The 21,277-nt window shown below is 35.9% G+C and overlaps 1 protein-coding gene across 1 annotated transcript in view; it reads left to right on the forward strand.

The window, feature by feature from the left end:
* The window catches only part of LOC306861724 (nuclear receptor-interacting protein 3-like), a 28,981-nt gene extending 18,225 nt beyond the window's left edge, over positions 1-10,756 (forward strand). Inside the window, exons 3-6 of the mRNA XM_079404146.1 lie at positions 5,418-5,500; positions 6,068-6,195; positions 6,761-6,813; positions 9,379-10,756. Of these exons, the coding sequence (XP_079260272.1) occupies positions 5,418-5,500; positions 6,068-6,195; positions 6,761-6,813; positions 9,379-9,498 (384 nt within the window). The 3' untranslated portion in view covers positions 9,499-10,756. The remainder of the gene's footprint in view (positions 1-5,417; positions 5,501-6,067; positions 6,196-6,760; positions 6,814-9,378) is intronic.
* The last annotated feature ends 10,521 nt before the right edge of the window (positions 10,757-21,277 follow it).

The raw sequence follows: 21,277 nt of genomic DNA on the forward strand, positions 1-21,277 counted from the left end.
CACAAGTAATTAACACAACTCCAGTCCATCAATGAACATCTTGTGAAGCAAAAATCTGCATGTTTAAGGCATTTAACTTTAAACTGTTGCTTCAGTCCAAATGACCAGTCCATAATCCATAAAAACACGCTTCCTCCAGAGAAAAGTCTGTCCTCTCACATCAAAATATTTGTTTAGAACTGTTTTGGACTGTTTTCTCTTGAGAACAGTGCTTGACAAGATGGCTTTTTCACTGGATAAAGCAATATTAGTACATTTATTTTAGCTGGAAGCAACAGTTCAAACTTAATAAATGTCTTGATGGATTTGTTTGTTACAAACATGCAGCTTTTCACTTCACGAGTTGTGTGGATTATTGTGTTGCCTTTATCAGAACTGTAATTCTGATGGCACCCATTCACTGCATATGATTTATTGGTGAACAAGTGATGTAATGCTAAATTTCTCTAAATCTAGTCCCATGAAGAAACAAACTCATCTACATCTTGCATTGTCAGGGTGAGGCAAATTTTTTATTTCACTTGTGTATATATATATCCTGACCACAAGGTGCAGGGAAAGAAGACACTGAGAAAGTAATGAAGACTTACACTCAGTCACAGCTAGAATGAACCTGACAGAGATTTGTTTCATATGGCGCTTTGCCACCTCAACGTGTTTATGTAGACGTGTTTCATTCATGGTGTCTTGCACTGTAACAAAAACACTTGCAACACAGCACTAAAACCTAGCAGAGGAAGGAACAAGTTTGAAACAATGCAAGGAAACCTGCATGTCTGTGCAAGTGTGTGTGAAACATACTAGCGGGGCCGGAACAATGTGTGAGAGGGGCTTAACGGTCCCCCATATTTGCTCTCTGACAGACTGACTCTGGTGCGTCCCACCCTTTATGTGGTAGGAAAGTTGCGGGGGTGACAGCTCACCTTGAGTGACAGGAAACTCAAAGAGGTTGCAACAAAGCTCTCATCCACTTATTAATCTTGAACGGTAGAACAGTGCTGACACAGACCTCATCCCTCACTCATTAAATATGTCGTTAGAAAACAAGCAAAGAGCAAAACCAAAGCTTGACAGCGCTTTAGCTGTGTGTAGGTGGAGCCATATTGTCTTTATGTCCTCATGCATGCTGAGAGACCATATGCCACAAACAGGTTCCAAATCCCTCAAAATATCTCAGCTGAGGCTTCCTTCCAGGCTCCCATGACATTAATGACCTATATACTAATACTAATATTAATACTTACACAGATTATTATTATTGTTGTTCTTCTTACTATTATTATTATGCAATGTATTATGTATCATTAATTAAATATTAAACTTATTAAATACATTGTATTATCATTATTATTATTACACAACTCTCTGAAATACTTAATTCCAGATCCAGATGAAATATTTATGGCCATATTTATCAAGGGCACACTTACATGAAAAGATGTCATTATTATTATAATTATTACATTATTAAATATTATAAGTTCAATTGTACATCATTTTATGTGCAATTAAGACAACTTTAGGTAGTTTTTTTAAGTTACACGTCTACTACGTATACAAAAATGCAAATACTTAAGCAAATATATATCTAGGGAGAGAATTAAACTTATATATATATATTTTTTTTTTTTTGCTAAAACATAACATTTTGATCAAACATAATGTGCATATTTTTAAACATAATATGCATATATGCAAAGACAAAAGCCAATAAAAAGCAAATAAAACCTTTTTTGCTGATCTACTAGGAAATACAATTATTATTATTATTACAAAGCTCTCTGAAATACTTCAGAGAATTAAATATTTTTGTTAATGGCCATATTTACTGTACAAATTTAAGGGCCAATTTACTTGAAAGAATGCCATTATTATTACAATTATTGATTATTAAATCAAATTGTACATAATGTTTTTATAGGGAATTATTATTATTTTTTTTTAATGAAATTCTATTACCACTACAATACAAAATATACTAACTTTATAAAAGCCAGTAGAGAATAAAATTGTTATCTTTTTTTTTTTACAAAATGTGCATTTTTGCTCATAGGAACTAGGAAAAGCCTAAATAAAAATCAAACAAACAAAAATACCATTTTATTTTTTTTCCTAAATTTTTGCTGATCTACGACAAAAAATGTCACAAATAACACATATTAATAGCTGGAGTCAACTACTGTATTCACTGCTGTCACTGTTTACCAGTGTTGAGTAAGTTACAAAAAAAAAAAGTTATCCACTACAAATTACAAATTACTTCTTTAAAATTGTAATTTGATTACATTACTGATTATTGCATTTAAAAAGTAATCAGATTACTAATTACTTTCAAGTTTACTTTACTTTTCAAGTTATCAAACCTAAAAAATACACTACAAAGAGAAACTCATAGTTCTTTCATTAATTTCATATTGACTGAAAAAATTACGTAAGTAGGCCTATTATTTGTATACCCTGATTCACTCTCAATATCAACAAAACTTTTGATCTCAAACTTTCTCTTTTTTTTGGTTTTGTAAAATAAAGAAAACAAATAGGGTGCGCTTTCTGCATTCTCAGTCTCCGTGAATATCTTCCTGAAACGAGTCACTAGAATGAACGAAAATGACATGAGAAATACAGTATATCTAAAGAAAGTGTCCATTATTACATGAAGTAAATATTCTCTGATAAAATAATCTGTATTAAACCAACTCCAGTCCTTCCCGTCTGAGCTCACCTATAATGTGATCATCAGTGTTGGGAAGGTTACTTTGTAAATATAATAGGTTACAGATTACAAGCTACCCTACTTAAAATGTAATAAGTAGTGTAACTTTTCAATTACTTTATTAAGTAAAAAAAAAAATTTGATTACTTTTCTAAATTTCTAATGTCTTCAACTGTTAATCACTTTCAAACATGTAAAGCAGACAGGGTTAACCTTACAGTAGTGCTCAACACTGATTACTGTCAGACTTTCAAAATCCTTCATCACTTGAATTAAGCATTAATATTTTAATTTTAAAGGAGACATTGGATGCCAAATATCTTCATTTGCATATAAATGTGTCTTGGCAGTGTGTGGACAAACCAACCTGCAATGATAAAAAATTTTAAATGATAAAAAGCCCTTTTTTTAATCCCCCAAAAACCTAAACAGTCTAAATTATCAAGCCATTTTGATTTTAGAGTGAATAACCAGCACTCTCTTCCACCTTCAATAGCATGACTAAGGTGAAACCCTTGAGCAAGAACCGAACCCCCAACTGCTCCCAAGGTGCCGCAGCAATATGGCTGCCCACTGCTCCGGGTATGTGTTCACAGTGTGTGCGCACTTGGATGGGTTAAATGCAGTTTATGCCTGGCTGCGCAAATCATTTTGCTCCAGACTCTTTTCTGAATGAGGGACAATTCAAGGCAGGTTTTTAAAAAAAGTTAAAACTCAAGGATGGAGCAGTACCCATTGTTCATGATCCAGCTGCACCTCCAGAAGAAGTCTCACACTTTATATTTTTTATGATTATTTGCAAATCTCCTTTGCTCTTCCACAGAAGAGAGGGACGGGATGAGCAGAGCTCATTAGCATTTAAAGAGAGATGCAGCAAAACAAGCTGCTGTGAACAGAGCTGTTTTTGACAAGGTAAAAGGGTGTTGTTTTTCACGACCACTGAGACCATTTCGAGAAGACCCTAAAGAATCATACCAACTTGTGGAAAATGGGCATCTGATATCCCCTTTGAAGCACAACCACCACAAAATCAGACTTACTTTTAGATCATTCTGAGGTTAAATACAGATTTAAAATCATAACAAGATATAGTTTAATAGCTAAGATACTGTTTTTGAAATCAAATCTTTGCATAGCTATGACAGGAAACACTGGAATCTAACATGTTAATCTTAAAAAAAATAAAGCATATACATAAACCCATATAGGAAATATAAGAGTTATCGGATAAGCATGTTACAGTATAAACTTCTGAAACATTGGTGTTTCATATTTTAGAGCAGTCACTGCAGAAATCAATTACATCTCTATGTGGGAGTGTGTGTGAAAAAAATCAGATGTAACCCCCTTTGTAATCTTTAACATTTTCATAAGTAACTGTCATTTAATTACACATTTTTCTTAGTAACTAATTACAATTACTTTTATGTTGTAATTAAATTACGTAATTCCGTTACATGTAACTAGTCACTCCCCAACACTAGTGATCATGCCCATGCACATTGTGCGCTATAAGACAATCATCCACGCGAAAGCTTGAGACGCGCGAACATGTAAACGATCACGTCACCTCTGTAGAAAGATTCAAGTTCATTTCAGCTTTTCGTTTTTAGAAGAAGATGCGCTGTGAGGAATAAGTCCTGAATTGTGATGCTGACGTTGCTTAATCCAGCGGTTGATCTCATTCTGATGAGTCATTTATTTTTACTTTATTAGTGCTACTGTGAAATAAACTTGTACACATTCACTTGTTGAACTTTTCCCAAACTATAATGCCAGACTAAAATATGTCGAATGCAACATTTTGAAATATGATAGGCAACCTTTCATTGCATCTAAATGTTGAAGGACTCATTTTAGCTCGCATTCTCCGGTGATTTATTAAAGGGCATACTGACGCGCAAAACATGATTTTTACTTCATTTTTTTACACTGCATTTGTAACTTAAGTAACATAATTTTATTGATATAAGTAACTGCAATCAAATGACAAATTTAAAATGTAACTCATTACTTTACTGCGTTATCAGGAAAAGTAATTAGATTACAGTGACGCGTTACTGAGTAATGCATACCCAGTTTACACAAATGCTAATGTGGTATGACCCAAAACATGTGACAGGATCCATCAGAAGACAAGCTGATGGCTGTTGAGTTAAAAAACAATCCACTGATTCTACTAATACCGAACAAATTATTTACACATAAATGTCAAGCAAGCAGCATGAACAGGCACTCAGAGCTTCCAAAGAGCAAATGCTGCAAAAGCACAGGGTCATTGTTCATGTGACTAGCTCTGAATTCTGCAAGCACTGATGGAATTTCAGGTGAAAGGACAGACTGAGAATAAAACGACTCGCTGAAGCGAAACGTCAGGAGTACCTTTGACAGCGATGGCCCATTATTAACCAGAACTATTATCCTCAGACGGTATTAAACTATCAATCCTGATACTGTCAGACAATGCAAAAACAAAACCTCGCACTATCTATTTAAAAGACCAAAAGCTTATATATGTGCTTCAACATACCGTAGTGTCTCAACTTGGCATCTGTGCTATGATGTTAGACTCTGCCTGATAATGTGGTCTCTGGTCTGCTATTTAAAGTTCCTGTCACATGAAAGGTGCGGAAAAAGCATCATAAGGGGAAAAATATTTTATCAGGGAATTCATCTGAGTAAAGACCAAATGTTTATTTTGCAGTGTGGAGATGCAGAGGTGGTGTTATCCATTAACACAGGGTGCCAATACAACCACATCTCTAAAACATGTTGCAGACGACTTGGGTAAGTGGATTCTACACACACACACACACACACACGATAAACAGTTTCATCAGGATTTTATCGGCCTATTTTCAAAATTCTGAAGCCCAAAATGACTGAATTTGCTCAGAAATGGTTATTTTTGTTTTGCAGTGAAACCCCACCGATCATTATCCAATTTGTTTTAGTGAAACTGAGCGTATGGTTATCTGTAAATATTTTTTATCCATAATTACTGAAATCAACTGAACAAACTAAGAAAAAAATGTATGGACTTGATTTTTATTTAATTAAAAAGTCTCTTATGCTCACCATGGGTGCATTTATTTGATGAAAAAAGCAGGAAAGACTAATATTGGGACATATTTTTACGATATGAAATAACTCTTTTATATTTTGAATATATTGTAAAAGTGAAATTTCAGCATCCATTACTCCAGTCTTCAGTGTCACATGATCCTTCAGAAATCATTCTAATGTGCTCATTTGGTCCTCAAGAAACATTTATTATTATTATTAATATTGTAATGTTACAAAAGATTTCTATTTCAAATTAATGCTCATCTTAAGCACTTGCATTTTCTGCAGATTGAAAACCAACCTAGAAGACAAACCTCATGACAAGCTGCCGCTTAGTGATTCGACAGTGGAGACAGTGAAGTCCCTGCACCTGCAGCTGGGCAGAGAAAGAGTGCAATGCACTGCCCAGGTCATAGGTCAGACTTCAAAGTTTCTCCAGTCACTTCTGAAAATGCACTGCCCATTGCTTTTAAAAAACTGTTCAAAACAATATACACATAGAATGATTCCACCATGTTTCATAGATTAGCTGAGAGACATCCAAGACATTCTCCTAAGAGTTTGGTACTCACAGAATCGGTTTCAACCATTCACGTCTAAATAGAAGTTCAAAAGTCTTATGAGGGTGCAAAACGAGATATTCATATACATTTCTTCAGCTTGTATTTGCATTCAGCTTTCAGACTGAGCCACTGACCTTTTCCAATACAGACAGCAGTCTGAATGCTCGGACAAAGAGATGTGGGCAACACAGAGGAATTACATAACAGACGAGTACATGACTTGGGCACAGTGCCGCCCATGTTTCCTGCAAGCGTTGCATACAGATATATTATAAAGCTACTAATGATGGCAGTTTTTTAATCAAGCCTCCTCATGTGCTCTACTAATTAGATAAGAAAGATTAAATTATGCCTAAAGGGGATTCATATTCTCTCTTTGTCTGCCACATTTTGAGTCTCATCTCTTGTCTGTTCACAGAGGACGCCACATTTGAGGTGTGTTTGGGTCTACAGACTCTGCTGGAACTAAAAGTAAGCCCTGTATTTATTTAACTTCAGAGTCTTGTAATGCATGGTTTCTAGTCTTTTTGAAAGTTTAGCATTTTCAGTTTGAGCTTAAAATACATGGATAAAAGTCATTTTGAATACCACTTGCTTCAAATGTGTTGGTCATATAGATCAGTTTTGTTTTTTTTTACTTTTTAATGCCACTGAATCTTAAATATGATGGTTCCCTTGAGTATATTGTCATGAATAAGATCCATTTTATACTGTAAAATGTACATTAAAATTTTACAGTACACTCTAAGATGCTGGGTTAAATACAATCCAGCGCTGGGTAAAATATGGACAAACCCAGCGATTGGGTTACTGCCCAGAAGGTTAGGTTAAACATTTAACCCAACTGTTGGTTGAAAACAACAGCATGTGTTCTGTCCAATATTTACCCAGCACTGGGTTTTATTTAACCCAGCATTTTTTATAGTGTATATATACATTAAAATATAAATACACATATTATAAATATGTGTGAAATATTCACCCTCTCATATTGGCTGAGAGTGGCATAAACTATGACTTTCAAAGTCTTTCAAAGCGGAATAAAAATGTCAAATTTTGTAAATTTTAAACATGTTTTGTTATTATTAATGAATAATAATTGACAATAATAAATATTAAGTTTTTTAAAATATATTTAATACTTATTTTCAACTTCTTCCTTTGCCCCCAGTCTGAAAACATTTACATTTAGTCATTTGGCAGACGCTTTTATCCAAAGCAACTTACAATTGAAAACCTTTGATCTAGATCACATACATATACATATAAATTAAGACTTAATAAATGCAAATTACATTTTTATATTCATGGTTTAATTTTCTAATTTATAATCATACTTTTATTGCCAGTTTCAAATATATTTACATTTATTTACATCAATTAGCAAAATGACTGATTTGTTCAACAGTGACTTATATGATTGTGATCATTATCAAAAGTGACTTGAAGTGCATTCAGAGTATCAATTTTATCAGTAAATCAAAGCTGAAGCCATTCTAGACATAACGAAGTAAATCCAATTATGAAATAAGCAGCAAAGAAGTTCTGAGGCCATGTTAGATGGTTTCTGACACTAAGTGGGTTTGTACATGATGGGGGAGTTCTTTTTTGAGCATATATCTAAATATTGAATCAGCTCTGAATGTGGTTTAAGATGATTTTTTTTTAAATGCCAGAGGGAAAAATTCCCCTTTGAGGTTTACATGAGTTATGAGGAGGAAGCTAAATGCTATTAAAAGAAGAGAAAATCCTTTTAAAAGTATGATAGAGTGAGGGTATGAGAGAGAGAATGAAAGTGCGAGGATATTATCTGTACAATGATATGCAAATTACCATTCTTGTCAGAAGATCATGCAAAGATCCATGAAACTAGTGCAGGCCTATGTAGAGATAATAAACAGAAGAATAATATGTTTCAGGCACTCTGTTTACCTGTAATATATACAGTAAATGCTCCTCAGACTGTTACAGAGGCAAAACCAACAACAACAAAACATGTCCACTAAACATTTTGTTCTACAAAGGCACAAAACAGTAATTACACTTTGTCAGAACTAAGCTGTGACTGAAATCAGGTCCTTAGACTATGATCTGTTCTGTGATAAGCAGGTTTGGTTCAACTGTGATCAGATTCAGAGAAGAGAGACTGTGAAAAATGTTATCAAATAAATCAAAATTGAATTTACAAAGCCACTGTTCTCAGTTCCAGTGTTGCCGTAGTTACGGTGTCTTGAAACGTCCTTGCGCATTCTTATCAAAAATCTTAAAACGTAAAGTTCATCAAGTCAAACTTTGATGTTTACAAGTTTACAATAGTTTTGAAAGCTTGAAAGATTATAGCTCGAAATTTATGCAGAGAGAGATTCCCAAGGTTGCTAGGCAGTTGCGTGGGTGTTCTAACTGGGTGATTGGCAGTTACTAAGCTGTTGGTTGTTAGGGTATTTCTAAGTGGTTGCTAGGGCAGATACAGACAGATAGACAGAATGACAGATTGAATGATAGACAGTATTATTAAGAGAACAACAGAACAATCAAACGATAACACCATAGACAGAACAACAGATAGAACGATAGATATATACAGACAGACAGACAGACAGATATAGAACAACAGACAGACAGACAGACAGACAGATATAGAACAACAGACAGACAGACAGACAGACAGACAGATATAGAACAACAGACAGACAGACAGACAGACAGACAGATATAGAACAACAGACAGACAGACAGACAGACAGACAGACAGACAGACAGACAGACAGACAGACAGACAGACAGACAGACAGATAGATAGATAGATAGATAGATAGATAGATAGATAGATAGATAGATAGATAGATAGATAGATAGAGCGAGCAATGGACGGACGGACAGATAAATAGAGCAACAGATGGACGGACGGACAAGCAACAGATAGACGGACGAACGGACAGACAGACAGATAGATAGACAGATCAACAGACAGACAAATAGATATAATAACTCATATAATACACTGGATGTGATGCAGTGATCCGCTCTCTGTTGCAGTGCTGTGTGGATCTGAACTCCAGAGTGCTCCGGCTCCACAGCACAGAGCAGGAGCTTCCCTTCCTGGATCCACCTGCTTGCAGCCAGTGTCATCACCATGACAACAACAAAAACATGTGACCTCGGACCTATGTGCCCAACAGCCGCTATGACCGTACCCATGTAGTCAGAGAGGAAGTCGCCAGAAGGATGCCTGCATCTGGACTGTAGTGTTCCCTTGTGCCAGATCAACATAGACAGGCCTCTCCTCTCTCATCTTTCCTTCTTTCCTTTTTTGTTTGTTTCTGTGCTATTACAGAAATTTGCCAACTATGAGTTTATATTATTATTTGCTGTGCTGAATTAGTTTTGATTAAATGTAATAAAGCTCAGGAGGAGGAAGATTGTGTTCTGACATTTTAAAATTGCCTTCATCGAAATGAAAAATGAGGTGCACAGCTAATCCTTAAGAAATAGAACTGTCTGAAGATTGATGAGTAATATTCTCTAACTGGTGATTTTAATTACAATCGAAGTAAATTATATTCTTATACATTAATGTAACAGAGAGTCTCCTAAACAATCACCAAACCTGATTTTATACTTTTAAATGTCTAAAAAAAAAAAAAAATCTGAAAGTTTCTTTCGCAAAAAACTAAAATTTAACTAGAAATCTCTCATCCGAAACTGCCTTTTACTAACAAAGACTGTGTTTTCAAACCTCATTTCCCTTTAGAAAGCCAACTCTGCCCTTAGATGATAAGAAGAATGACTCAATGACCTCCAAACCAACCAAAACACCTAATCTGCATGATTTTATAGACTTCCCCCTTGTATTTATCTGTTTTTGGTGTGTAGGACTGACTAAATGCAATGATTGCCACTTGCAAGTGTTTTCTTTTAGAACGGTTGAATTCTCTTCATCTAGAGCCCAGTTTCTAGAAACCCTGTTCTGTTGTTGCTCAGTCTGTCCTTATATCCAGAGACATTTTCTCCACCGCCCACACTTTGCTTATTGTTCTATTTGTTTGCTCATGAAGCACAACTATGACTGTCTTACTACAGCCAAAATCTCCCACTAAAATGCCAGCTGATGACCTAAAGGGCATCTATGTCCCACACAAACTCACCCTAAACGGTGCGGATAATTAAATTGTTGGCACAATGTTCAATTACCCTAATCATCTGGCCTTTTAACATTATGGATGATTTTTCAGTGAAGGACATCCATATATTTGCTGATTTTATGTTCTTCTCTTTCTTTCTACGCTGTATGAGGGCCAACTGTACGAAAAGAGTTTATTTTTGGTGGGGGTTTTTTGTTTCCTTTTCTCTGAACAGTATTTTCTCTGCCTAAAAATAAATAAATATGTATGTATAATAAATATGTATTCTGGCTATGAAGGTCTCTGGTTGTCCTCAATCCACTTGCGCTACTGCTGGCAAAAACAGTGAAGACACAGTGCTGTTCCTCAATCTTGCACTTGAAGGTTCCACACAGAGGTTCACGTGGCTGTAATGTTGGTTTGCCCGGGGCAGTAAACTGGCTATTTTAAGCTTCTTTCATCTGATGATGGAGGGAAACGATGTTCCCACAACCATACAGAGCCACATGGGATGACATCATTGACCCTCTGCTGAGGGCAGGCTGCTCCTGCTCCAACCAGGCATGACGACTGAGAACATAGCCCAAAATTGCTCTATTTATCACAGTCTAAAAAACATAAAATCCACCAATTCTTTTTAAAAGCAATGGAACAATACTCTAGTCTAATATATTAATATATAATATTTAGAAATGTACATTAAATATATTTATCTTAATAAAATTAACATATCTATCTCTCTATATATGTGTATATCATAAAATATATAAAATTATATTTACATTTTATTATAATAAAAAATGTCCATGTTTTGCGAAGTACTGGCCACAGTAAAACATTAATAATTCTATATTAAACCTTAAATATATTCTAACTGAAATATTTTTTTCTGCTATAATGTAACAAGCCATTCAGGATGGCTAAAATAATATCAGCCAATGGTGTCACAGCATCCATGTTACACTTTTTGCAATCAGACCGGTGTAGCAAGTCCATCCCTATATTATTTTCTGTCGAAAATATGTTTCACTCAGATATGTCTACTAAATGCCTTTTTGTGTAGAAAAAGGATGAAATTCAAAATCAAATCACTTTATAAGCACATTTGCTACAGCACAAGAAGACAGCGGTGATGTATAAGACTCAATTCATCTGTTCATGACCACGTCGCATGCTGTGCCCCATGATGTCTTTCTGTCACATCCAGTGATGACTTCATAATGAAAGCTAATCCTGTCGAGTCTCAGTGCCACAGAACAGAACAAAATGCTTTTTGTTTTTATTATTCAGGCTGTGCTCACACAGAGATGGGCTCTGCTGCTTTATAACCCACTGTGCAATGGGGGGCCTGTGGCGTTTTCTTCTGACTCAGTGAACATGCCACATCCTGTCACAGTTTTAAAAGACACGTCTTATAGTACAGGCGCAACAAAAAGGCGCGGATTTACAGAACAGCAGTGTAACCTCTGACATGTAGTTGTAGGCACTGGCACGCTTGCAAAATTTACAACAAAGAGTATCTGTGTTTATGCAAACTTATATATATATTGCCTATAATATTGTTTGCATAACAGTCAAAATAAATGAAATGAATTAAACTCTAGTAACACGCTAACATGCATAAAATTTACTACTGGTTTTCCCAATACTACTATAATACAATCTACTTAAAATATAATGAATATTAAATTAACATTATTTCCATATTTATTTACTTATAAATGTTTGTATGTGTATGTATATATATATATATATATATATATATATATATATATATATATATATATATGTGTGTGTGTGTGTGTGTGTGTGTGTGTGTGTGTGTAGTAAATAATATGTATTTAATATTACAAATTTTATTATAGTTATAGTATAGATAGCATAATCACTACTGCATGAATATATTACTATAATATTTAAAAATATGTTATTAAAAATATATACTAATATATATATATATATATATATAGTGCCCTCCAAAAGTATTGGAACAGTAAAGACAAAATTGCTCTGTTGGCTGTGGAGTCAAGACATTTACAAATATGATTAAAAGATGAATATGAGACAAAACTACAGAATGTCAAGTTTTATTATTAGCTGTTTCAACACAGATGTTTTACCAGCGAAGAACTTCAGCACTTTTAGAGTTTCATCCCTCTATCTGATGTGAGCATAAGTATTGGAAACGTTGCCTTCTTACCATCTTACCTACCAATATTCAAGAAAATGCCACCAGATTCATTGGGAAGTGCTTCATATTGCATCAGGACAATGACCCAAAACACCCTGCCAGTTCAGTCAAGGAATTTATAAGGGCAAAGAAATGGAAAGTCTTAGATTGCCCAAGTCAATCTCCAGATTTAAATCAGATTTAACATGAATTTCACCAGCTGAAGAGGAGAGTAAAGGCAGAAACTCCCCAAAACAAGCAACAATTGGAATTGGCTGCATTAAAGGCTGGGAAAAGCATTTCAAAGGATGAGACCAAGAGTCTGGTGATGTCTATGGGTCACAGACTCACTGCTGTGATTGTGTGCAAGGGATCTGCAACTAAATAATAGCTTTTAATCTTTTATATCTGCCTTATGTTCAACTGTCCCAATACTTATGCTCAAATCAATGAGTGGGATGAACTCTAAAAGTGCTGTTCTTTTTATTTGGGAAAACATATATATGTTGAAATGGCTAATAATAAAATATGACATTCTGTAGTTTTGTCTCATATTCATCTTTTAATCATATTTGCAAATGTCTTGACTCCACAGCCAACAGAGCAATTTTGTCTTCACTGTTCCAATACTTATGGAGGGGACTGTATATATATATATATATATATATATATATATATATATATATATATATATATATATATATATATATATATATATATACACACACACATATATATATATATATACACACACACATATATATATATATATACACACACATATATATATATATATATATATATATATATATATATATATACACACACACATATATATATATATACACACATATATATATATATATATATATATATATACACACATATATACACACACACATACAATATATATACAATCAAACTAGTAACATGCATAGAATTCACTATTGGTTATAGAATCACAATACAACTGCATAATATACATATATTTTAATATTAATAATATACATATAATTAATTTTAAAATAGTAGTTTAATTTATATATGTACATTAATAAATAAATATTATTACATACAAGCCAAAATTGTGTACCAACCTAAAAGGAATCAAACTTTAGTAACATGCCGATTTATTCACTGAATCAACAGACAAGATACTTTTTGTATGGCTGTCATTTAAAATGTGAACAGGAAATTCCCAATGGAATGCATCAGATGTGTGAGACTAAGAGGCAGGGAATGAGCTTCCTCACAGCACACAGGTGGGGTCAGGGGTCAAGCTTTGATTGACAGCTTGATAGAAAACCACAGAAATAAACAGAACAGTGCGTGGGCAGTCTGCCAGCGCCTTCTCGACACCAATCCCATCCACCTTCAAAGGGGTCGTGATATTTCTGTCCCCTTGCCGATCTCTCCCCTCAGGGATCGGGTAAAATATGCCTCGAGTGTGCAGGTGGAAAGAGAAGCATTGATTAGAGGCAAAGACTTGCACGCACGCACGCACGTCATGCTGGTCACCAGATTTGCAAGTCCAACATGAAGCGAAGGAGGAATAAAGAAGGAAAGGGCATCTTCCTGTCCGTAATGAACACCACAAAGAGCTTAGAGTTTTCACAGAATCACAGCGGAAGGACCACAGCGGTGTTTAATATCAAGATCTAATGAGCTTTGCACCTCTAACGGCACAAGCGACGGAGGAACGCATTAAACAGCAACCCCGCTGCCAGCGGGATAAACATAGGGGCTTATTAAAACTGCCATTTGTGTTTCCATCGACCGGAGTGCCTCTGAGGGGGCTGATGAGATGATAGAATGAGAAACTATTAGGACCAGCGCTAGATGAGTTAAGTGTCCATTAAGAAAATGGCAGGAAACGGAGAACGAAGCGGCCGGCATGTGGAGCATCTTGAAGATACCGCCTCGCTGTCAATCAACGGGCTGGAATTCCTCTCTGTCTCGCACGGATGCAAGGGATGAAGACAGACACTGGCATTAGTTATAGGGATTTGGAGAGGCATAATCTTTCATGATTCACTCCCTTCTCACTACGATCAGAAGTGACTGGGTTAGAAGAGGCCAGCGGTATTCGCCGGGGGATATATTATTATGAAATGGGTTTATGAAAGATAAACACATTTAATGTAAATGACCCTGATGTGAACAAAATAAGAATAGGAGGGTTAAGACAAGATGACTTTGGCCCATTTTGCCAAAGCTGATATCATGCAAGACACACATTTGGACTTTTCGCACTTGATTAACATAATCCTGGGTTATCTGGTTTCATTTTTCTTGGTAGATTTTATGAGATTAATAACAAGAACAGCATGTGAGGAGCAAGTAACATGTTTTAATAAGTGCTTGTTCATTTGTTCCAATAACCTTCACCTCTTCTGCGGCTCTCAAATCAAATACTGTATAAGCAAGTTTGAGGACATTATGATTAGTTACACAAACCAATGATATTTGTTTCATGTTGGATTATGATACTGATGTCCAGCCTGAGGTATAAACTTGATTTGAGCATAATTTGATTTAAGAGATGCAGCAGAAATAACAATATGTGAATAAGCTGGGTTTTTTTTCACTGAAATATCTGTCTACTCCTCACACAAAGCTTTCGTATAGCTTCAGGACACCTGGAAAATAGAGCAAACCTTGTGACTATAACCTCACAATTATAAGTAGAATGGTTTTAAGATAATGGGTTACTATTTGTCTAATTCAGAGTTCATAATTTTTGATAATGCCAGTCTTTTTACTCCAGACTTTACATGATCCTTCAGAAACCAGTCCAATATGCTGATTTGGTGCTCAAGAAAATTATTATCAATGTTTAAAACAGTTGTGCTCCTGAATATTTTGGTCACACTTTATTTTAAGATCTAATACTTACTATTAACAAACCATTAACTACAACTTTTGCCTCAGTAAACTCCTAATTTGCTGCTTATTAATAGTTAGTAAGGTAGTTGTTAATTTTAGATATTGGGTAGGATTTGGGATGTAGAATATCTGCTTTATAATACTAATAAACAGCAAATATGTTAATAGGATAGGCATACTAATAAGCAACTAGATAATAATGAGAATTGGTCCCTATACTAAAGTGTTACCAATATTTTTGTGGAAACCATGATGACTAGAATAGAATTTGAGATTGATGAATAGAATTTTAAATAGTAATCTATTGTAACATTATAAATGTATTTGCCATTTTTGATCAATTCATATGCCCTTGCTGATTCAAACAGTAGTGTACACACTTTCAGTTCATTCTACATTGGCAATGTAAACCCAAAAATTAAAGACCGATTTGCATTCCTCATTACATTTCAACAAGACTAACCCGTAATAGATGAGCATGTGTATGCCGCTGAGTCATAAGACCCAGCAAAATTTAAATTATGTACAATCAATTACATGAGTCACATTCAAACACCACAGACAGGAGACGTTCATTGATGCAATTAACCTTGATGAATTACAAACGGCATCAGCATGAAAACAAACACATGAAGACACACTCGCACCATTACAAGTCCTTGTATTATGTGCAAATAGGCCAGCGGGCCTCCGGAGAGCTCAGCTCCTGGCTGTCAGTTGCCATAGTCTCCAATTCAGCTGACAACCCTGGACTACTCCATCTAGCTTTAACCAAATCTGCCACACCATACTGGAGACTAGTGCAAAAACAGCACACCACTTTTTTCCTCTTTTCCAGGAGCTTCCCCATGTGCATTCATTTCATCTTCACAAAGTAATCTTCTCTGACCCCTTTTGGCCCACTCAAACGGTTTTGAAATGAAAGCAACTTGTGCTGTGCCCCGAAAAATTTAAATTATGTGTAGCTACGTGGCAGAAGAGTCTCTTGAGCCTCTGTGGTGGAATTCACACAAAAACACTTCAAAAGAACAGCATCTGGCATAGTCTGAGGGGTTCTGACTACATAAAAATAAAAAAAAAACTTGGTACAAAACATTATTAGGGCAGCACCTTTCAAAAGGTACTAATATTCCCTATTTAGGTATTAATATTTACACTTTAGGCACTAATATGTAACTTTAAGGTATCATTATGCACCCTTTAGGGGTAAATAAGGTTCAAAAGTTTAACTTTTAAAAAGGTACAGCACAAGTGACAGCTTTTGTACCTTTTTTTCTGAAAGTGAATATGATGTTGAGCTTATCGGTATTAGCCAATATTATTATACGTTGTCACATAAAGACATGACTAATTCTGTTTTTTAGTTGCACATGTTGTGAATTAGTCAAACTACATGAGAATACATAGTGACATTTAAACACCGCAACATAATTCGATCTGCCGGAATTTTGTTAAACCTGTCAAACAAAAATGTGCACATCAAAATAATAATTGAACATTTGTGTAGGGTATAGGCTAAGCTAACATGCTAATTTGAACATTTGTATACATTATACAACCCGAATTCCGGAAATGTTGGGATGTTTTTTTTTGTTGAATAAAATGAAAACTAAAAGACTCTTAAATCACATGAGCCAATATTTTATTCACAATAGAACATAGATAACATAACAAATGTTTAAACTGAGAAATTTTACAATTTTATGCACAAAATGAGCTAATATCAAATTTGATGCCTGCTACAGGTCTCAAAATAGTTGGGACTGGGGCATGTTCACTATGATGTAGCAGTTTGAAGACGTCTGGGCATCGAGGTAATGAGTTTCTGGAGTTTTGGTGTTGAATTTGGTCACATTCTTGCCAGATATAGGTTTCCAGCTGCTGAAGAGTTTGTGGTCATCTTTGACGTATTTTTTGTTTAATGATGCGCCAAATGTTCTCTATAAGTGACAGATCTGGACTGCAGGCAGGCCAATTCAGCACCCGGACTCTTCTACTACAGACATGCTGTTGTAATAGCTGCAGTATGTATGCATTTTCCTGCTGAAATACATGTCGTCTGGTGGGGAGCATATGTTGCTCTAAAACCTTTATATACCTTTCAGCACTCATTGTGTCTTCCAAAACAAGCAAGCTGCCCATACAGTATGCACTTATGCACCCCCATACCATCAGAGATGCTGGCTTTTGAACTGAACGCTGATAACAGGCTGGAAGGTCTCCCTCTTCAGCCCGGAGGATACGGCGTCTGTGATTTCCAACAAATGTCAAATTTGGACTCGTCTGACCATAGAACACTTTTCCACTTTGAAACAGTCCATTTTAAATGAGCCTTGGCCCACAGGACACGATGGCGCTTCTGGACCATGTTCACATATGGCTTCCTTTTTGCATGATAGAGCTTCAGTTGGCATCTGCAGTTGGGCACTGTTTACAAACAGTGGTTTCTGGAAGTATTCCTGGGCCCATTTAGTAATGTCAATGACAGAATCATGCCGATGAGGGCCCGAAGACCACAGGCATCCAACAAAGGTCTTCGGCCTTGTCCCTTACACACAGATTTCTCCAGTTTCTCTGAAACTTTTGATGATGTTATGCACTGTAGATGATGAGATTTGCAAAGCCTTTGCAATTTGACATTGAGGAACGTTGTTTTTAAAGTATTCCACAATCTTTTTACGCACTCTTTCACAGATTTGAGAGCCTCTGCCCATCTTCTGAGAGACTCAGCCTCTCTAAGATATCCCTTTTATGTTACAGACCTGATGTCAATTAACTTAATTAGTTGCTAGATGTTCTCCCAGCTGCATCTTTTCAAAACTTCTTGCTTTTTCAGCCCTTTGTTGCCCCCATGCCAAGATTTTTGAGACCTGTAGCAGGCATCAAATTTCAAATGAGCTCATGTAGTGGATAAAAGTGTATAATTACTCAGTTTAAACAATTGTTATGTTATCTATGTTCTATTGTGAATAAAATATTGGCTCATGTGATTTGAAAATCAAACTACATGAGAATACATTTAAACACCGCAACATAATTCGATCTGCCGGAATTTTGTTAAACCTGTCAAACAAAAATGTGCACATCAAAATAATAATTGAACATTTGTGCAGTGTATTGTCTAAGCTAAAATGCTAATTTGAACAATAGTGTGGGGGTACAGCTAAGTGTCTAAATTCAGTATCTGCAAAGAGCACTATAAGCTAAGCTGACTATAAGGTATAGGCTAAGCTAAAATGTTAATTTGAAAGTTTGTGAGGGGTCTAGCTAAGCTAAAAAAAAATTGTAAAGTGTATAGGCTAATCTAACATGAGGTTAGACAGGAAAACCAAAGCTAACAAAACAAACAACAAAGAATGATAAAGAGTGTAAATGTATTTGTATTTGTACATATGTTTGTAAATTATTTATTTTAATTTCACGATCGTGTTGGTTATTTACTTGAACCACTTTTATTTACTTGACATTGAATAAAGCACCCATTAACAGTTGATTCAGCCAATGGCTTAATTCAATGACAAAAATTTTCCTGGCACTTATCCGTAAATACAAGGTGCATGTCAATAAATTAGAATGTCGTGGAAAAGTTCATTTATTTCAGTAATTCAACTCAAATTGTGAAACTCGTGTATTAAATAAATTCAATGCACACAAACTGAAGTAGTTTAAGTCTTTGGTTGTTTTAATTGTGATGATTTAGGCTCACATTTAACAAAACCCCACCTATTGACTCTCTCAACAAATTAGAATACTTCATAAGACCAATAATAAAAAAAAAATTTAGTGAATTGTTGGCCTTCTGGAAAGTATGTTCATTTACTGTATTTGTACTCAATACTTGGTAGGGGCTCCTTTTGTTTTAATTACTGCCTCAATTCGGCGTGGCATGGAGGTGATCTGTTTGTGGCACTCCTCAGGTGGTATGGAAGCCCAGGTTGTTTTGATAGCGGCCTTCAGGTCATCTGCATTGTTGGGTCTGGTGTCTCTCATCTTCCTCTTGACAATACCACATAGATTCTCTATGGGGTTCAGGTCAGGCGAGTTTGCTGGCCAATCAAGCACAATAACACCATGGTCATTGAACCAGCTTTTGGTACCTTTGGCAGTGTGGGCAGGTGCCAAGTCCTGCTGGAAAATGAAATCAGCATCTCCATAAAGCTTGTCAGCAGAAGGAAGCATGAAGTGCTCTAAAATGTCCTGGCAGATGGCTGCGTTGACTGTGGACTTCAGAAAGCACAGTGGACCAACACCAGTAGATGACATGGCAGCCCAAATCATGACTGACTGTGGAAACTTCACACTGGACTTCAAGCAACATGGATTCTGCGCCTTTCCACTCTTCCTCCAGACTCTGGGACCTTGATTTCCAAATGAAATGCATAATTTACTTTCATCTGAAAAGAGGACTTTGGACCACTGAGCAACAGTCCAGTTCTTTTTCTCCACAGCCCAGGTAAGACGCTTCTGACGTTGTCTCTGGTTCAGAAGTGGCTTGGTAGCCCTTTTCCTGAAGACGTCTGAGCGTGGTGACTCTTGATGCACTAACTCCAGCTTCAGTCCACTCCTTGTGAAGCTCTCCCAAGTGTTTGAATCAGCTTTGCTTGACAGTATTCTCAAGCTTGCAGTCATCCCTGTTGCTTGTGCACCTTTTCCTACCCAAATTCTTCCTTCCAGTCAACTTTGCGTTTAATATGCTTTGATACAGCACTCTGTAAACAGCCACACCTTTCAGTAATGACCCTCTGTGACTTACACTCTTTGTGGAGGGCGTCAATGTTCGTCTTCTGGATCATTGCCAAGTCAGCAGTCTCCTCCATTATTGTGGCTTCAAAGAACAAGAGATACCCGGAATTTATACTGTAGGGACGGTCATTAATTGAAACTCAAATGTAAATATTCTAATATTTTGAGATACTGATTTTTGACTTTCATGAGCTGTAAGCTGTAATCATCAAAATTAAAACAATTTTTTGTTTAAGTGTTTTACTTTACATGCAATGAATCTAAAATATATGCAAGTTTCACTTTTTGAAATAACTTACAAGAAAAAAAATAATTTGTCACGACATTCTAATTTATTGAGATGCACCTGCATAGCGTTTAGCAAATGATCGCTGGTTTGAATGGTGCATTCTGGGAAGTTATGGGGAATGTTTTACTGCACTGGAATGATTTTGACAACAGAACAAAATCTGGGAAGTGGACTTGGGATTGAGACACACCCACAGACGGTAAAAGGATTCTCAGTGTAAATGACAGGAATTCTTAGCTTTTCTTTGTGCAAATACACAATCACTAACACCTCAAACCTCTAATAAAATCAGACACATACACAGACACCCCTGCTGAAGCCTGCAGCACAAACAAGCTCAACCAACTTTCATATTTTGGCAGAGGAGACTCCCATGGGTGGTCTGTTCCCAGGGTCAGCTATCTGCTGGCTCCACATCAGCTAGTTTTTTGCCCAATGTTTTCTTACAGCTGGGCAATGAGTTCAGTTCGCACAGAATTAATCAAACACACCTCCCAGTTAGAATTTATGATGACAGTTCCCATGCTAAAAATTATCAATAACACAAGCCAAAGCCACCACGGACTCCACATGTCACATAATGCCACTAAATTCACAGTGTGACCCTGAGGAGTAGGTTTCTCTGATGGCTACTGAGCCCATATATGGTAAAACAGGAAGTAGCTTTGACAAGACCGACGAGTGCAGACCATTCGAGTCTTTTTCCTACTCTGCGCTTTTAAGGGA

This window comes from Barbus barbus (genome assembly GCF_936440315.1).
Source record: "Barbus barbus genome assembly, chromosome: 42".
Lineage (NCBI taxonomy): Eukaryota > Metazoa > Chordata > Actinopteri > Cypriniformes > Cyprinidae > Barbus > Barbus barbus.